Consider the following 19,323-nt stretch of genomic DNA (forward strand, 5'->3'; position numbering starts at 1 on the left):
AGCAGACAAGTCAGACAGATAAATAAATAAATACGAAAAGAAATGACCCCAACCATAGTTTTCAGCATTACTGTACTCATGCAAATCCTCACTGGCTATCAGTCTCTCACAAGGAATTTCTCAGAGCAGTGGCAATTTGAGATTTTATTTTAATATTATGTTTCATTTTCTTTTCTTTTAATATTGCATTTCATATTTTATTTTGTTTTATTTGAATGCTGCAGCCTACAAACACTTAACCCTGGAAGTAAGTCCTACAGGCATCAGTGGGGCTTACTTCTAAATAGCCATGCATACCTCTCCTGACACCTAAAGGTAAAGGTATGGGTTTGTGAGAGTAACAATTGGCACCCCTCCCTCTCCTTCCACACTGCCCTCCACCCCAGCCTGGTGTGCCCTCCAGAGCTTCAAAGTAAAGCCACCACACCCGAAATCTAATTCTGGACACCTTGTTTCCCCACTTCCAGAGTGCTGCCACTGCTCTACAAACCTGCGACCACAGCCAGACACACTGCTTGGACACTCCACCTCTGGAGATGGCCACCCCTGCTTTGGTCAGCTTCACTACCTAGTTCTTGAGGTAAACCTTGAAACTGGGCAAGATATTCTCACTGCTCGCACATTACACAACTGTTAACCCCAGAATGGTTTGTGTAGCACCCATCCTAGCATATTTCATTTGTGTAAAAGCACAGAGGGCTGCAGGAATACCGTATCCTCAGGTCTTATGTACGAATGGCAGAAATGAATCCTTACTGAATTTAATAAGTGCTGTATCTGACTCAGCTGAAGGATCAGACGGTCCACACAAGCCTGAGCAGTGATCAACCTGTTGCTCGAACTGAGTATTCACATTAGTAACTTTCACACAGTTTGGCGGTGCCATGCTATCAGTGATTTTTCTGATCTCAAATCTCTGCTTTATAAGGTTTTAGCAGGTGTAGATTTCAAGACAACAGAGCTGGTGTTCTGTATTTGTGTTTTGGTAGCAATTAAGGGACACTGGGAAAAGAGAGGCAAACGAAGTAGTAGCTAAATAGATTTAACTCCTAAAAATCCCACTTTTGTATGCCAAAGGAAGGACAGTTATAATGGAACTGTTGCTGCTTACCCTATCTACTCAGATTTCCAAGAAGCGGCATTCACACCGAAAAAGAAATACGAAGGGATGCCAGCTATACTTTTTGCCCTGTTAGTGACCTAAATGTATATCCACAAGGACAGTTCTAGATTCTCCTGTTGCTCAGCAACAACACAACTGGTAGATGGACTGTGAATAAAAACCAGGCTTTGTTCTTTTGAGTGCAGCTGGGAAGAGTGAGACAGCTCTCAGCCAATGCTCTGAAACACAGAAGTAGAAACAAGCGAGCTAAGAAAAAATATGACGTCAGAGAAGAGAATATCATTTGTTCATCAGACTATTTTCCTGCTCAGATTCCATTTCACTGCTGCTTGCTGCCAAGAATAGGATTATTATTTTATTTAATGCTAGTGCAAGAATACCTTGAAATGGCACCATTCATTTAGTTTTGATGACTTAAGCTTCGGGATAAGTGCTGAAGCTTGCACATCTTCTGGTTTAATTCTAGTCTAAATATTTCCCGCTACCCCTCTGCCCACCTCCCTAACAAACACAGAGCAGCTCTGGGTTTCTCCAGGGGTTACAGCTGGCACTGGTCATCTGCCACTCACCACCCACCCTGCTCAGGACAAAAACTTTCTAACTGCAGTCTCTAGTATGTTTAAGATGGCCAGTTAGGCTGCCTTTGTGATACAAAAGGTGCATTGCAAAAGTCACCAATGAAGTTAGAATACCAGCTATTAGAGAAATGTGGCTTAACACCTAGAAGTTGGTTCCAAGCGGAATCCCCCTCCCCTCCTTCCAACCACCCTGCTGCTTATGAGCCAGATGGCAAAAATGTTGTACGCTACACAATTGGTCTGCCTCTTTGATCTGATGCCAGCCTATAGAACTGATCATGTTGCATCTCTCCCTATCTAACTCCACAGAGTTTTGCAGAGAACAAGATGTGACTGGGTTCTCCTTGGCCTTTTGGCTTATCACTGGGCCAGGCTGGCACTTCAACTGAGAATTCCAACCTTGCCTCTTCTTCCAGTTCAGATTCTGAGATAATGACCTTGAAAGTCTGTATTTTGGGAGAAGCAAGCCCAGTCCTGAAAGATACTTCCTGCCCATGCACCCTTCCGCATATATCTCCCACAGACTTGAAGTAGTCTAACAGAACTGAAATAATCCCCTTTTGCTCTGGGAGACAGAAACCTGGAAATTGTAATTGAATGTGAACAGGAGTAGGTGTCCCAGGGTTCCAGAACAAAGAATTCCCTGCACATTTACCATGCTTCATTATTTCTGATTTTTCAGGGAAGCTACAGCAAGTACATTTTCAAGAGGCCTGTACACATTTGGTGTATAAATGTAGCCATGCACACTCATTAGCCTTCAATTACCCCATCCCTTTAAGCTTCAGTGATCACCAGGTAACTATCTAATACCCATTTTTCATTGTATTCATGTAGAAAGCATTTCCGGGTCAGATTGCACTTGCCTAAATTATTATCCTTTCCTATATCTTAAACCACCAGTGTGAGTTATTGTAATATCTGACGCTCCTTCAGATATCCAGGTCCTAAGTCATTTAGGGCTTTATAGGTCATCACCAGCACCTTAAATTGGTCCGTACTTCAGTTGGTAGCCAGTGTAGATGATAAAGGACTGGCGTTCTATGTGCATATCTGCCAGTCCCTGTTAACATCCTGGCTGCTCTATTCTGAACCAACTAAAGTATCCGGGCCATCTTCAAGGGCAGCCCCACGTAAAGCACATTGCAATAGTCCAATGAGAATCTAGTCCTTGAAAATCAATTTCCAAGATGATCATATGTTATGTCTACTATCACTCTGTCCCCTACCTTCCTATACCTCCCACATTTCACGGAAACCTCTGGCAGGAAGGGCTTAGGTAAATGCTACAGCTTGATCTAAGGCCTTCATATACTCAAATGCACAGACCACTCCTCCAGTTCCAACTCGGGGTCTTCGGGACCTTTGAACAAGACTCCTTCACTTAACCAACTTCCGGATTGTATCGGCCGCCACCTGCCACTGCTTGTCAAGTGAGAGTCTGGGAGCAAGTGAGTACGATCAGCATCTGCTGCCACCACTTACAAAGTGCCTTCGCTGTTTGCTTGCTTGCACAGTTCCTCTAGGTCAGCATGAGAGCTGACTGCGCAAGCTGGTTTCTGTGCAGAGACAAAGGGCAGCTGGAGAGAGTTCTTGTTTGGAGAAGCATGGCTGGGGCTGGCCCAGGACTCCAAAGACCAACGTTTCAGCTCCCACTCAGCTATGAAACTTACTGAATGACTTCGGGCTTTCAGCCTGACCTACCTTGCAGGATTGTTGAGAAAGATAAAAATGGATTATCCAAGCTGTGTGTATACCTGTGTTAGGTATACCTGTGTTCTGTGCCAGAAAGAAGTGGGATGCCAATAAAAGAGAAATAAATAAACATACCATTATCCCATTTTATCTGTAGAGTGGAAAAGCAGGTTAGTCTGCAAGGTAATAAACCAGTTCCTAGAATAAGCTTCATGGCTGAGCAGAGATCTGAGTCCAAAGCATCCTTAGTTTAGGGCTGACTAATGCCCCAAGCTCTTTTTCATTAAGTGACAGACAGGTAGACCTAGATACATAAAATCAACTTAATCTGCAACATTTATCTTAGCTGCAATATTGGATTTTCTCAACATTCAGAATATTTGCCTTTGAAAGTGAGTTGGAGATCCAGGGATATAGAGGATTAGGAAAGAAAATAATGGAAAATTCCAGGGAGCTGTATAGTTTTGAGGATCTGAGATGAATTATTGACCGCTCAAAGCTTTCTCCATTCCACCTTTTGTCACCTCAACTTTTAGCATCTGTGCACACTGTGTATTATATCCTGTAAAGCTGAACCATACAGGCTTGTTTTCCTTAAATGAAGTTTCTCTGGTAAACTAAAGCTCTTTATGCTTTGGGCCCAGAAATACAAGAAAAAAGCATGAAAAACTCTCATTGCTTGTAATGGGTTCGCATGTGACTCACGATAAAGAAAATTCTGGAAGTCTGAGCAAATGGCACACAAACACGCAGTTATCCAGCCAGCTTCCCACAAACTTTACAAGTATCACTTTCATAATTGTGTACACACATTCCTTCCAGTAAAAATGGCTGTAGTTTAAAAATAACAAAGTTGATGTGCTTTTACTTTAAAGACACCAATTTGATTTGTAACTTTAGAAAGAATTTCATTCAAGAGTAAGGCTTTTTCAAAGTCAGCCTTTTTTCTTCTTCAAAATTATACTTTGAGACTTATTCTTGTTTCCATGGAAATGACCTTTTACTATTCTAGGGAAATGGAAGTAGTTTTATATATTTCTCTTCTTCCGGGCTTTATTATGCCAGCAAAGATATAATTCAGGAAACAGTCCATGGCTGACCACTCTCCTAAGAGAAAATGGTCAAGAAACTCTTGCAGCTTCCTAGAAATGAAAAAAAAATGTACATCTTTTTAATGCTGCAGAATGCTAGGAGAAATAGGGAAGGTAAAAGCAAGTTCATGTTTGCCTATTGACAGGTTTTTAAGGGATCGTTTGGACGGGAAATCCTATTCTTTATTCCTCTCATCCTCTTTCACCTTTATAACTGGAGAATTCTGGAACTGCTTTTCCCAAAGTGAAGAGAGGAGATAGTTGTTCATTTCATATGGAAATGAAAGCATTGATTCAAAATCAGTATCTTCCCACCAGCCAGCCACCTACTCTGCATCTGCACCAGTTCTCTTTCTCTTGCCTGGAACTCTGCAGAAGATTATTCTGCAGGTAAGTCATCTTCTGAAACAAATGTAAAGTGGCACCACCACTCCGTCCAAGTAACAGCTTCTGTTTTATATCCTAAATACATTCATTGGCATGTACACTAGCCTTCAAGTTACAGAGAAACTCACCATTCCAAAATCTCACTTTGGAACTGGATTGCACACTGCATGGTGGAAAAATGCTATGCCATATTGATCTGATCCAAGTGACTTACCTATTTTTCTGAATCTTCATGTCTTCTAGTCTCGCCTTTCACTGTAGTAGACTGAGGGGAAGGAACACTAGCATTATAGAAAAGTGGAATATCTAGAAGAGGAATGTCTGTCATGGTGAGAAAGGTCAAAAGTAGCTAGAATGAATAAGACCTGTTCTCTTGTAAAACTTCCAGAATCTTCTAGGAGTTCGCAAGTCTTGTGCCTGGGCTAGAACCTTCAGACATTAGAGGCGCACACACTGACAGCCATGGTGGCATGGTGGTGGGACCACTGGCCTGGGGACCTGGGAGTTCTGGGTTCGAGTCCCCACTCAGCCATGGAGCCAGCTGGGTGCCTTTGTGCCAGTCACTGACTCTCAGCCCAACCTTCGCCACCAGGCTGTTATGTGGGATCCGCACAAGAGGAAAAAAGGAAAGCTATAAATGCACCGTAATGATCTCCATCCTTTTTCTGACCATGTGTCTACGGGACAAGGCAACCCCATGCATTGTACTATGCCTCAGATTAACTTTCTGGTCACACCTCCCAAAGGAGTTGCCAGTCCTTTACTTAATTTGTCATAGGCATTGTCATTTGCCGTACTGTGATTAATCCAGCCCTCTGGATCATTACTGCATGAATTATGAAAACGTATTTTCCTTAGGAGTGCAACTCATGGTGATGTCACCCCCTCCTCTTTTTTCCTGATGAGATGACAGCTGTGTCACTATGGAAAGAAGCAAAGAGAGGGTTGGTCTACGGAGGCCTTATAAGAATGTTAATTACAGAAAAGATGAAATGACTTCTCTCTCGGTGGTTCTGCAGAGCCCACGTCAGTACAAGTTACAGATCAGCGAAATAAGGAAGAAGCAGACAAAAGGCAAAATAATATTATGAATAAAACATTCAATCCACAAAGAAACATGGCAAATTAACACACCGAGCCACTCTTAATTCATCACAAAGCCAACAGCCTTCCTCTAACACAACACATAGCATTGCAAAAGGGATTATTTGGGGGGAAATATGATGGATGTAAAAAAATTTTGCAGGCTGCCTGCGGTCCCACCAGTACTTCCGGATCCTGACAACTTTCTGTGTGCCATGTTTTTGAAAGAGCTGAGCCAGAAGTTCCAATTTCAGCTTGGCTGAGTGCTTAGAAATGACACAAAAGAAATCGCCACACTTTTTTTTTTCTTGTTCTGAGGTTTACTACCAGAAATTTAGGTCTCAGAGGGCTACTTATAGGAAGCTTGGTAGGAAACCTCCAAAAGCTCTTTGTTTGTTTAAGGCCTCAGGGTGTTTTAAGCCCCTTAAGGACCAAACACAGGAAAAGCAACTTAAGGTATAATTCCATGCACGTTTAGACAGAAAAAAGGCCTAGAATTCCCAGTTGCCTTCTTGCTGTCTAAACTTGTATGGGATTTCACCCTTAAATAACTAAGAGGAAGCTTATGTAGCCTCTGTGTACAGCTTCCACATGCAAATCCTTTCTAACTTTGCTAAGAAGTAGCTCCTTTGCACAGATGCAAGGTCTGGGAAAGGCTTGCTCCAGCTACTCAATTGGAGTGACTCCCTCAGAGCAGCATTCTGCATCCTGGCCTTTGTCTCAGCTCAGTGTGTGAGAGCAAAAAGCCAAATGGATTTGGACCTCCTAAGATCAAAGCTTGCAAATACAAAATTCTGACCTAGTTTGAAGTGGCATTGATTGATTGATTATTCCATCTACTACTTTGTAGGACTCATTCCTGGTGTTGCATTTATTGCTGAGCATTGTGAGAACAGCATTGTTTATTTATTATATTTATGCTCCACTTTTTTTCCTTTCAGGGAATTCAAGACAGCCTACATGATTCTCCTTTTCCTCTGAGTCCTTTCCTCACAACACCCACCCTGCGAGGTTGGTTGGGCTAAGAGTCTGACTGGCCCAAAGTCACCCAGTGAATTTCATGCTTGAGTGGAGACTAAAACCCAGATCTTCTGAGCCCATGCACTGTTTGGATTAAGACTGCATGAAGTTTTGCCTCCCACTCAATTTCCCATCAAAATCTTCTCCCACATAATGGGATTTCCTCACATCTGATTTTGTGCTATCTGCTTCTCTCCCATTGTCCTTTTTCCCCCCCGTCCACTATCCAATCTCACATAGTAACTTTTTAGAGTATTGAAAACCTACAATGTTTTAATTGCCTAGAGAATTATTTTATAAAGCAACTAATATATATGAGTTAGTAAAAATGGTTCTCCTTGAATTAGTAACCCTTTATCTGTGCATGAACCACTTCAGACTGCAGGCAGGGAATGTTCCTCCATACAAAAAATTATCTCCACAAACAAACTAGTATGCCATGGAGCAGTCCTCTCACCCAGCCTTTGTCCCCCCATTCTTGCTTTCCATCTCCTGGGGGTAGATGGGAAGAAATGATCTATGATCAACTGTATTGGACCTTTTCTACAATCAAAATGTAGAAAAGGTCCAATACAGAGACTGTTGGGACTAGGCTTAAATGGCATCTGTTAATGAGCATCCATGAATTGTCTAGGTGGTCTTAAGGAAGAATGAAAAATTACCCCATTAAGGAGCTCTTACGGATTTGTCCATCTTTGTCTCCAAAGATAAGCATACTTAAATATGTACATCATGGAAAATGCATCAACATATCCAAATGGATGCTTGATTCAAAATGTAAAAATGGAATAGAATGAGCTTGAGCAAAACTAATGAACAATCTCAGCGAGGCCAAGATGTATGGATCCACCCACTCCTATATGGAATAGGAATAGCTATTTAACCTACAGGATTTACTAAGGTGATATATATGAAATATTGAATAAATGAATATTATTTAGAAATCAGTAATGCTGTTATTAGGGCATTTTTATCACACACAGAATGAAGGATTTTGTTTTATCGCTAACATAATAGGATTCTATGTTTGGCATAATCGTTCTCCAATATAGCTTCTGATCCATTGAAATACCTTTGTCACTGGGTAAAAGCAAACCCAAGCTTATTTACACCACAAGCAGGAAGAGCCTTTTGGATGCAGGAGGAAAAGGATTATGTTCGTCGCGATTTTTAATTACCGCATTTCTGGCCACAGTCAAAGAGGCACTGAGAAGCTCCATCCAGCACTTCCATGCAACTGCATCTTAATCGACCCACTCTTTCGGGTAAGACAGTGAATTATGATGTAAAAGGGAAAATAATCTGGTGTGTGTGTGGGCGGAATATAATGGGAAATGCTTGAATGTGGGGATTTTTTTTAAAGATAGGCTGAAAATATTGTTACTAATTTGAATAGTCTATTGGGCAAAAAGAAAGGGAATAGAATATTATATTTGAATTGCTGGTTATCATAGCCATGGCTTAGTATTTTCAAACAGCTGACTTTCCCTTTCCCTTTTCTTTTTTCTCCTTCTCCTTTTTCTACAGAGCCACGAAAGCATTGATGGTTTCCACTGCATTGATGGTTTCCTGATGGTTTCCACTGTCATTATTGAGCTGCTGCATAACTTTCAGAAGATTTGTAATATGAGGCTGTAGTGATAAGAACTGAAACTCGTGCTCTCGGGGGGGGGGGGTGTCTATGCTTGCCCCTGTTGATTCTTATAAAGAGGAAAAGGTTGATTTCATCCCCAACAGTCATCATTTTGGGTGATGCACGATGCTTGTCTATCTTTCTGCCATACTTGTGCCATAAACTACTGCTGTGGTAACTATCGCTACATTTTCATAGGAATCAAATCCATGGAAGACCTTTCTTCACTGGGCGTTTCCATGATAAGTAAATGGTATTTCCAAATATGGATCAGGGCCTGCTGAAGAAGGCAGAACTAGGTTTTGTCAACTATAGCAAAGCCTCTGATTGCATGGATCACAAGAATCTATGGATGTTCCTGAAAGAAACGTATGCACCTCAGGATATGATTGTCTTGATGGGTGCACAAACAGCTACTCTTAGGACAGAATATGAAGAAACAGAATGGGTTCCTATATGCAAAGGCATCAGACAAGGGTATATTTTATCTCCCTATCTGTTCAATCTGTGAGCAGAACATGTCATAAAGAAAGCTGAATTAGAATCAGAGGAAAGTAAAAATTGGTGGAAGATGCATCAATAATTTAAGATATACAGGTGATACCGTATTACTGGCAGAAACCAGCAATGATATGAAATGATTCCTAATGAAAGAAGAACTGTAGCTTGATATTAGGAAAACAAAAATAAAGGCTGCAGAAGAGTTATAGAACTTTAATCTCAACAAAGAGAAAATCAAACTTGTAAGAGATTTTGCATACCTTGACTCAGTCATCAATTCAAAGGGAGACTCAAGTCAAGATATTAGAAGCCTGCTACTTCGAAAAGCAACAGTGAAGGAACTAGAAAAAATCATCAAGTCTAAGGATGTTCACTAGCGACCAAGGCCAAAATGATCCACACTATTGTAGTTCCAGTCACTATGTATGGGTGTGAAAGCTGGACAGTTTAGAAAGGTGAATCAAATAAAAGTGATGTATGCCAAACATGGTGCTGGAAGAGAGCTTTTTGAATTCCCCGGACTGACATGACAAAACTGAAGGTGTCATACTTGGGGTACCTCATGAGAAGGGAAACACATTGGAGAAGACAATCATGCTGGGGAAACTCAAAGGCAGAAGAAGAGGAGAATGTATGTATGCACTCCATTAAGGAAGCCACCATCTTGAGTTTACAGGAATTGAGCAGGGCTCAAGGACAGGACATTTGGAGCCATTCATTCACAGGGTTGTCAAACGTCAGAGAGGACTTGACGGCACATAAAAACAGCAATGATTCTAGAGGCAGCTGGCTGGCAATGTTTCAAAAATTGGCAATCATTATATTCTCATGTTCCAGCTGCTCTCAGAGAGCCCAAGGACTTGGATAAATATGTATGTATTTGCATGCAGATTTAAACAGGCAAGCCCTGGGATTTGAAGTCTCTGCTCATATGGACTACCCATTCCAAAAAAGCTCTTCTTCATCTTATCATATATAAAGTATTCTTCCCACTCCCCTCCAACAACACAGCTTCATTTTCTTTTTTTAATTGCAACCTGAAAATTTGTGACTGTACACAAGACAGAAAACAAAGCTGAACACACTTCCTGGGAACCTGTGGCAATGAACACAACAGCAGCTGTGAAACAGTATAATGTGCAATGACATCCAGTTCCTCCATAATTTCTTTTTAAAAGTTCTAATGTATGTACCTTGTCAGGATCTGCCAAGATACATTCTGCTTTCCCCTCTGCCATACTGTGACAAAAGTCTACCAGCAAGAATTCTCGCCACCCCCCCACCACACACACACTGAAATGCTAAGTGAACAAATGAGCATGAATGAGCATGTTCCTGCTATAAATCTTCTCTATGCATCCCATCTCAGAGAAGTTGTTTTCAGAGATGAAAACTTTAGAGTTCCACTATTAGGGGACACATTCTGTCAAGGAAGCTGTTGCTGGCAAGTTCACTTCAGTTTCCAACTGTTCCATCACGCACACTGCCGTGCGCTCTCGAGAGCAAAATAACTTCCTGCCTTGAAAAGGGAATACGAATAACACACGGAGAGGAAGCTGCTTGACTAACTAGTCGGTACTTTGTTGATGTCCAATTTGAGGGACGGATAACTGTCTCCTGATTCAGAAGAATGCACATCTTTGCAAAACAGGACTTGAACGAAATTGCTGTTCATCAGGAAAATGTTTGATTTTCATATTTCTGGAAATTAATGGTGTGGCAGTTGATTGACGTGCTCCTTCCACATTTCCTGATGGTTCCATGTCCAAGGAACCTCAAAAGGAATCACAATGTCAACCCCAGCCACAAATGGATGTATGCACCCAGCACTTTCTACCTTCATGAAAAGAGATTGTTGATCCTGATTGTGCCAGATAAATGCATAGACCCCACCCCTCTTTGGAAATGGGTGACAAATTAATTTCAGTTCATTCTCGTTTGCTAGTTTCATTCTCATATGTTATGTACACTGGAAATGAAAGTAGTTTCGAATGCAACCAGCTGTCTATCTTTCCAAATTTGCTATGTGATTTGAGCAACGCATAAAAACAAACAAGGAAAAATGCATGCATTGGAAATATGTATACAAGCATGCAGACAATGGAGGAAAATGTACGAGGGGTCTTCAAAACGTTTCCTCACTTTTATATTTTATAAAATATGTTTTATATATTTTTGCTGATGGCATTAAAAAGTTGGTACGATGCTGGGAAAAATGCATCACAAAGGAAGGAGACTGTAGAAAAATGATGCAAGTTGTTTTTGAAATTCTTAATAAGTAGAGTTAAAAATATGGAAAATTTTTGAACAATGTTCGTATATATTTTTAAAATGTGCACTGTAGATGCCAACATTTGAAAAAGGTACAAGAAATCATACACAAATATTCATACAAAAATAATAGGAACTTTGGGGGACAATGCAGAAGCAAATTGGAAGAAGCTTCAAGATGGAAACTGGAAACAAGACTGGATTTTGCTGGTCAGCTCAGAAATCCCACTGCACACATTGAATACCAGTGTTGGAAGCTTACAAGGTCCAGCAACCTCATCAATATTACTAGCTGGATATATGACCAAGTAAACAAACAATCTGTTTTGCAGGCATTCACTTAACTAAAGAGAGACCACACATTGTGTTATTTTTTCTTTACTATTAGTAAGATTCTTCCCACACAAACTCTGATGAAATACAATGGTACCTTGGCTCACGAACTTAATCCGTTCCATGACTCTGATTGAGACCCAAATTGGTCATGAGCCAAGTCAAATTTTCCTATAAGGTTCAATGAAAATAAGGTTAATTCGTTCTGTAAATATTTTTTTTAATCACAGGGAAGATGGGCACGACGTGTGATCGCAGGCACACTCATGCAGGGGAGATGGGCTCGATCGCAATCGTCACCCGATGTGGAGTTTGTGACCTGAGGAATTTTTTTCCTGAAATTTCTGTTCACGACCCAATTTGGTAATGAACTGAGGTGTCCATGAGCCGAGGTACCAGTGTAACCAGAAAATATATAGAACAAATCTCCCTTTAATGTGGCAGAATGGACAGGGTTCTGACATATGGCTTTCTAACTTATCCTGCCAAATAAATTGGAGGATGAAACCTGATATGAATTAAGACAATATACTGAATCCAAGTCCAGTGTAGATGGTGGACTGGTACAATACTGAAGCTGCTGGAAAATACAAGAATCTCCACATTCCTGAACTGTTTTTGATTCTAGATTTATTGGTAAAATAAATATGGGAATGGATGTTAGCTGCAGTGTTTCAACACAAATTGGACAAAAAAGACATTAAAAATATGGGGCTGGGTCCATATTTCCCATGCTTTGAGTAGAACCACTGCAATTAATGGAACTAACTTAAGTCCCATTGGTTTTAGTGGACCTACTCCAAGCACGACTACATCTGGATCAAATAAATAGTTTTGGTTTAATGAGGCAGTCATATCATTGTACTGAGGCTCTGAAGATCTGGGTTCTAGCCTCCAGTGGGCCACTGGTGACTTTGAGCCAGTCACTGACTCTCAGCCTAACCTGCTGTTAACATTTCTATACCACTTGTAGCTGAAGCTCTCTGGGCAGTTTACTTGCTTAGCTTCCCAGACTGGACAGGATCAGGTACTTCAGGCTATATGGAGATTCTTGTGAGGATATAATGGAGAGGAAGCACAACACACATGTTGTCTTGGGGTCCTTGCAGGAAAGTGTGGAATATAAATGTCAAGCGTGTAAATAATTTAAACCAGAGTTTTCCAAGAGTTTGCTAACCTTCCAGTTGTTTCACTTAGGTTTTTTTTTTAAGCTGTTTGAAACAAAATCTATATAACATAAAAACACTACTGATCATCTTGTAAAACAGAAGCCCTAGCCTTCTATAAAACACACAGCCTGCTTGTCTAGGTAAAAACAATACTGATAGAGGGAAATATTTGACTTCTGAAAACAAGCACATAAATAGGACTGTTCAGGCCATGTATGTATGATTGTTGGAAATTCTGAGTATTTAGGAAATTAACCATTAGCATGGATTCTTCCTTTCTGCGTCACATTTAGCTGGGGCGTGCAGACCAGCTGTAGGCGTTTGTCTGCCTAAACATGCATAGGAGTATGTCCTAAGCCTATTGGTTGTGCTATCTGAGCTCAGAGCTGAGCAAACAAGTCCTTGGCTCATTCTTCCCACTTCATTCACAATTTCCTGAGCATTACAGGTGTCCGTGCTCTGCAGGTTTACTCACAGAAGGGAGAAAACTTGGTGTGCAGCAATGGCAAGGGCCACTACTAGGCCAGTCCTAAGTGCAAGGGCGCCATCTTAATATTAGAGCTTGGATCAATGATAATGTAAAAGCATTAATCTTCTACCTTTGCAAAACCAAGGTAGGGTTAAAATGTTTTAATTAACTTCTACACCAGCCAACAGCTGAAGCTGTCTGGGTGGTTTGCAACAACACATAAAATGCAAAATAAAATACAGCATTAAAAACATCATGCAAAACTTTTGAAAGCCAAATTTAAAGCACACCTAAAAACGATAATAGCTTAGGGCCTCAGTGGGAGATCTTTCCAAAAGTAGTGTCACAACTGGGGAACAGCTTGAAGGTATTAGCAGGGGAGAAGTTTCCTATGGTTAGAGACACTCCACAAGATGGATCTGCCCTCGCACCATAATCCTAATGTGCATCATATGGGACATAGATATCACTTAGATCATGACTCGTTTCACACAACACAGCAAGCCATGGAGTCTCATAAGCCACAGTCGTGTTCTCGTGTTGGGAGAACCCAGCCAGAATGGTCAACACCGCAAACCACCTCTAGCTCATCCTGAGCTCTTAAGCATCTCCATACGCCCTTAGAAACTGCTTCCGCAATGCTCAGACCCACCTCTGCCACCCATATAAGAAATATCTTAGTAAACTCTAATCCTTAAATTTGGACAGAAGTCCTCTTACCATTAGAGAAGCTGCAGGAATGGGCTTCACATGCCCATGAATTTTCTGCCATAACCTCACATTGCTGTGGAGTTCTCTTTGAAACCCAGAAAGCAGAAATCTCCTTTCTTGACATCTTCTCCTCTGGTTTCGTCAGTGCCACTTTACATGAATGACACATTGTGCACTTCAAGTCAAATCCAACTCCTTTCATTTGGAGGATGCTCCGTTTCAGGAAGTCAACACCAGCCCAAAGATGTAACATCCTTTTTTATTTCTGCTTTGTACATCTTGTCAGACAATGGCTGTATTCACGCAACCTGTCACACAATGGTGTGTAGTTCATATGATACTCAGTTGTTTTACCATGATCTACCTGGCAGATGATCAAATGGATTCTACTGTATTGGGGTTTCCCTTCTCCCTGGTCAGTCTGCCCACTGTTGCCATGTATTCCATCACCCACTACACCTTAACTGCAGTCCCAAGGTGCATCATTTTCCACCTATGTTGCCTGCCTTTTCCTTATTGGTCCACACACAGAGGCTGGATGGTGGGAGGGGCTCACTGAGTTGCCTTTTCTTCAGAGGTCCTTGTGGTGCTTCCACACCCTGAACATAGAAAGCCATTACTTTGGTTTTGGACAACACGACAAGCCATGGTGTTCCAGAGAAACCATAAAATATCCATTCCTCTTTACCATGGTTTCTAAAGACCAAATGTACAAAGGTAAAATGCCATGACTGGGTTCAGACAACACAATAGACCAACTTTGCTAAGAAAACAATACAAAAGTATGGTGTTTTGTGTTGTCTGAATAAGTTTGATAGGTACAAATTACATCAAATCTTTTCACCAGTAAAAAGTATCCCTACCTCTTTATTTTTGCACTGTTCTGCTTTGTTTTGGCCACTCGTATCCAGTTCTAACAGCTGAATGTTGTGGGCTACAGCTTCACTGAACACCTCATCCCATATCTGTTATGGCTCCATATTCTTCTACACTCCCCAAGACAACTACTGCTGGATGTCCATTCTTCTTATTCTGCTTTGGCAAGGAACAAGCCAAAGTTGCTTCAGTGCCTGCCCTTCCTGAAGCCCAAGACCAGCAAGAAAAGCAAAACAACCCTAGCCTAACCAGCCACAACAGCACAATCCATGACCCACCATTCACAGCCCAGGCCACCCATTGGGCACTGTAGCTTACTGGGCACTTAACAACTTCCATGTGTCTTGCAACAGAACCAACAGGGTATAAAGTCCTTTGTGAGTTCCCACAAGAGCTGGTGGCCTGTCTTCATCTTAATGGGTATTCAGTTGAGCGTATCTGATGGGATATATATACATATATTAGGTTTCTGATATTTAATTGCAAGTGGATATTTGTTGATAACCAAGCTCATAGCCACAGAAACCTTGGTCTATTGGCATGTTCTCACCTGCCAGACTCCACAATCCAGCACACTAAGTCACCTTGACCTTCTCGATGGGGAAGGACTTGGCCTCCAAAATCCACCTCCTGGAGGAGTCCCACCCTAAGTGATGTTATCCCCAATTATATAAAGCAGCAGGAATTCCACTAAATGCTAATTTGTCTCCCCAGTGTTGGGTTTTCACTTCTCTAGACACAATTCACTCTAACCTGATACCCTTGATTCTTTCCAACATGTTCAGTGAATGTATGAAAATCAGAAAAATCGCATGTCTTCTATGCCCACAACATTGACATTAATAGAAGTGTTAAAAAGAAGTTACTCTATCTACAGGGGGGATTTGGCAGGGGGCGGGGGAGAGTCCCAGTGGAAGGAATTTATCCTTCCCCTTCCAGAATGCGATGGTCCGTCTGATATGGAACTACAGATCCTCACAAAAGAGTAAAAAAGGAAATAACGAAGATAAGCTTCATCAGTATAATTAGTGTAACATGCAGTTTGACCCTAAGACCCAATTCACACATGTCTTTGGCAGATGTACAGCAGAGTGCAGAAGGAAGCCTGACCTTCTCTGTGGTTTTTAAGAAAACTTCCATGAACATTTCATACAGTTCTGCAATGGCCTCCACACAGAACCCAGGCACTTCTTTCTTGTAAGATACTGACTGCATAAGTCCCTGAATTATGCCTAGTCTTTCTTTTAGTATTATGTTTTGATGTACTTGATGTACGGTTTTATTTTTATGCAACAACCCAGATTCAGGCTGGATATCAGGAAGAGCTTCCTCACTGTCAGAGCAATACAGCAGTGGAACCACCTGCCTGGAGAGGTGGTGGGCTCTCCCACACTGGGGACATTCAGAAAGAAACTGGACAGCCCTCTGAGTGGGATGGTGTCACGTGGTGTCCTGCCACAGCAGGGGGTTGGACCCAATGGCCTTCATGGCCCTTCCGACTCTACTATTCTGTGATTCTAAGATTCTGTGATTTGCCAATCCGATGTTTTACCTTGTAAATTCGCAATGGCCTATGGCTAAATACAATTAACTTACTCTTACTGCATAAGCAGGACTTGTGTGTGCACAAATGTACATACATACACCCTCACTCATACAAAAGATTTTCACCTGGGAGAACACTAGCAGACTCCAATATTTCTCCCATCCAGACTGCATGGACAAAAAAATAAAAAATAATTTAAAAAATGGCATGTCCTTGTGTGTATGAGCTGAAGGATGGTCGTCCTCAACATTGCGCCTTCCAGATATTTTGGACTACAAGTTTTAGCATTCCTGGCTGAAGCTGGGACTCAGAGGAACTGAAATCCAAAACATCTGGAAGGCACATCTAGGGAGATCAAAGCTTAACAAAGGTGCAATAAAAGCCTTCTGGCCCTTGTGTAGCAAGTAATTCACAGGACATGACAAACTCGTTGGGCCATTTCCTACCAGCTATTTGTGTGTGTGCAGAGACATACTCAATTTCACTGGGATGTGGCTTTCATCACGGCTGAACCAGCCTCATAAGTCACTTTTTACATCGGGCTGTATCCACAATGCTTCTCCGCTGGAGGTTTTCAGGATTGTCTGAATCAGGCACCGATGTTGAGCAGGTCTGAGAACTGCCCATGCACGTGTGACCTTGTATTTTGATCTGCCTTCCTCTGGACCGAGCCTCTGTAGTCCACATCAGCGAACCAGCATGGTGGTTCAGAAGATACCTTGGGACCAAGGACAACACGTGAAAGTCACTGATGAAAGAGTAAGTGTGAGTACCTCAATCCGTGCCATCTGAACTCCAAGGAATTCTAGGCTATGAACTTTTGCCTTCTTTCTAAAGTTGCTACTGCAGTCAGGAGTTGCCTGGTTCTGACTGGCAGGCTTCCATTTTCAAACTAAGCCAGGACTCGACTGAATAAAATCATTCATTATACGACACACCAGATTTATATCATTTCGGCCTCAGAGCTATTTATGCATGCAACTCAGGTAAAGTGCAGCCAGAGTTCTCCAGTGTACCATTTCAACTCAATTCCTGCAAGAAAATTCAAGACAAAGCCTCAACATTGTACAAAACAACTTCTGAAACTTTATTGTGAATTTTTTAAGTACATTTAGTAAATGATCATAGCCTTAAAATCATCAGTTAAAAAATAAAGTTGAAACAAGTCCACATAGTAGTCATTTCTGAAGTCACAGAATATAAATATATACACAGTTATATGAATCAATAAACTTGCAGTTACATTAGAGTATATATATATATATATATCTATACTTGTAAATAAATAGTAGGGTTTTGATTTGACAGGCATGAATGGCATACTGCTTTACATTTAAAGTGTGTAACAAAATAAAGCCAAAAATGGAATGTATTACAGTTTGTAAACACAGCCATTTTTCTTTAAAAAGTGTCCTTTTTTGCAGTGAATACTTAAATTATACTGTACAAAGATCCATTTTATAAAGATCAGCTATTCGCTTTCGCCAGAGTTGCAAATAAGTCCAGAAAAGTTGCTAGTCCACAGTTGTTCTGACTAGCCAGCCTATCCACCATATTAAGTGTTTGTATGGTGCAGGTTTGAAATAGCTAAAGCTTCTCTGCACCGCTGCCTGGAAGCCAGTTCATACTTGTAAAAGGCAAACTGGGTAAATGGGCATTTGCAAGTCTGGCTTTCATCGTCCAGTGCTGATCAAACTGAAACATTGCTTTGCTAGACATGTACTCAGTGAATTTCCGGTCAACAAGGTGGTCAATATAGCATAGACAAAATATCTCAGATAAATGCATAGAATCTTTCTCTGTTATTTTTTTCTGTCTAAAACTACTTACATGATAAGTACATAGCAACAGGACTGAAACAGAATGAATATCTCAATTTTCAGTGTTTCCCTTTTATAAGAATAAGCCAAAAAAAGTGTTTTCATTAACCAGCACTGTGAATACGTACACAACTTTAGTAAAACATTTTCTACCCTGTACTAGTGTATGGGAGGAGTCCATCACTCCTTGCATGGACTGCTATTATTTAGGCAACATTTTAAAATCATATTATTAATTCAGCATATCCACATTGTACACACATAATAGGAATAATATTATAGTACTGTGCCTACTAACTACTGGGGGATAACTGTTGAGTAGCAATTAGATTGAAAATGTTCGCATAAAGTAGTTAACACTGTGCACGTCTCCAAAAATTACCTTAAACAATGTGGTATCCAAAATGTAAGTGGTCTGCAATTGCCGAGACTGAGCCTTCCAGCCTATACACACCTGGGAGTAAGTTCCATTGAACTCAATGGAACTTCTGCTGAGCAGACACTACAGGTAGGTGTTGTTCACTCCCTCCTCCAGATGTATGAATACTGATTGGACAAGCAGGTAGGATAAGCTCATCCCTGCTCATCCAATCAATTCCAATCAATTCTTCATGGCCTCCATTCTCCTCCACTCATTCATCCCAGTCTCAACGTGGAGTTCTGCAAACCAGAACAGGCGGGTGCGATAACATTCTTATCACATTGCTGGGTGACACCAAAGAGGCCTGGCCCCAGTCTTTGGCCACTGTTTATTCCATGTGATCTTAGCAGGATTCAGGCTATTTGCCTGCAATGTCAGTGGGGGAAAGCTCTTTTCCAGATTTTCTGCCAATGATATCTTCATTTAAAGTGCTTTTCTAGGCTCTAGCACTCTGCTTCCCATCCAAACCCATCCTTTTCCTGCCACATGCCTAGACAGCTTCCCATGGTGTGCATCTGGTGCTTGCCTGCTCAATTAGAATGGAAGGCAAGGGTGGGTTCACATGTGGTGATCCTAAAATGTGTGCTTGACTCTTC

The 19,323-nt window shown here is 41.2% G+C and overlaps 1 protein-coding gene across 7 annotated transcripts in view; it reads right to left on the bottom strand.

The window, feature by feature from the left end:
- PCDH9 (protocadherin 9) overlaps positions 1 to 19,323 on the bottom strand; it is an 802,518-nt gene that overhangs the window by 729,155 nt on the left and 54,040 nt on the right. The window contains exon 2 of one of the 7 annotated variants that reach the window (XM_044437862.1): positions 2,839 to 4,538. The exons of the other annotated variants lie outside the window; for them this stretch is intronic. Within the exon in view, the coding sequence (XP_044293797.1) occupies positions 4,518 to 4,538 (21 nt within the window). The 3' untranslated portion in view covers positions 2,839 to 4,517. Of the gene's footprint in view, positions 1 to 2,838; positions 4,539 to 19,323 lie in introns of those variants that run through there. 7 annotated transcript variants of the gene reach the window in all.

Source organism: Varanus komodoensis, unplaced genomic scaffold, assembly GCF_004798865.1.
Source record: "Varanus komodoensis strain SLA01 unplaced genomic scaffold, ASM479886v1 scaffold31, whole genome shotgun sequence".
Classification (NCBI taxonomy): domain Eukaryota; kingdom Metazoa; phylum Chordata; class Lepidosauria; order Squamata; family Varanidae; genus Varanus; species Varanus komodoensis.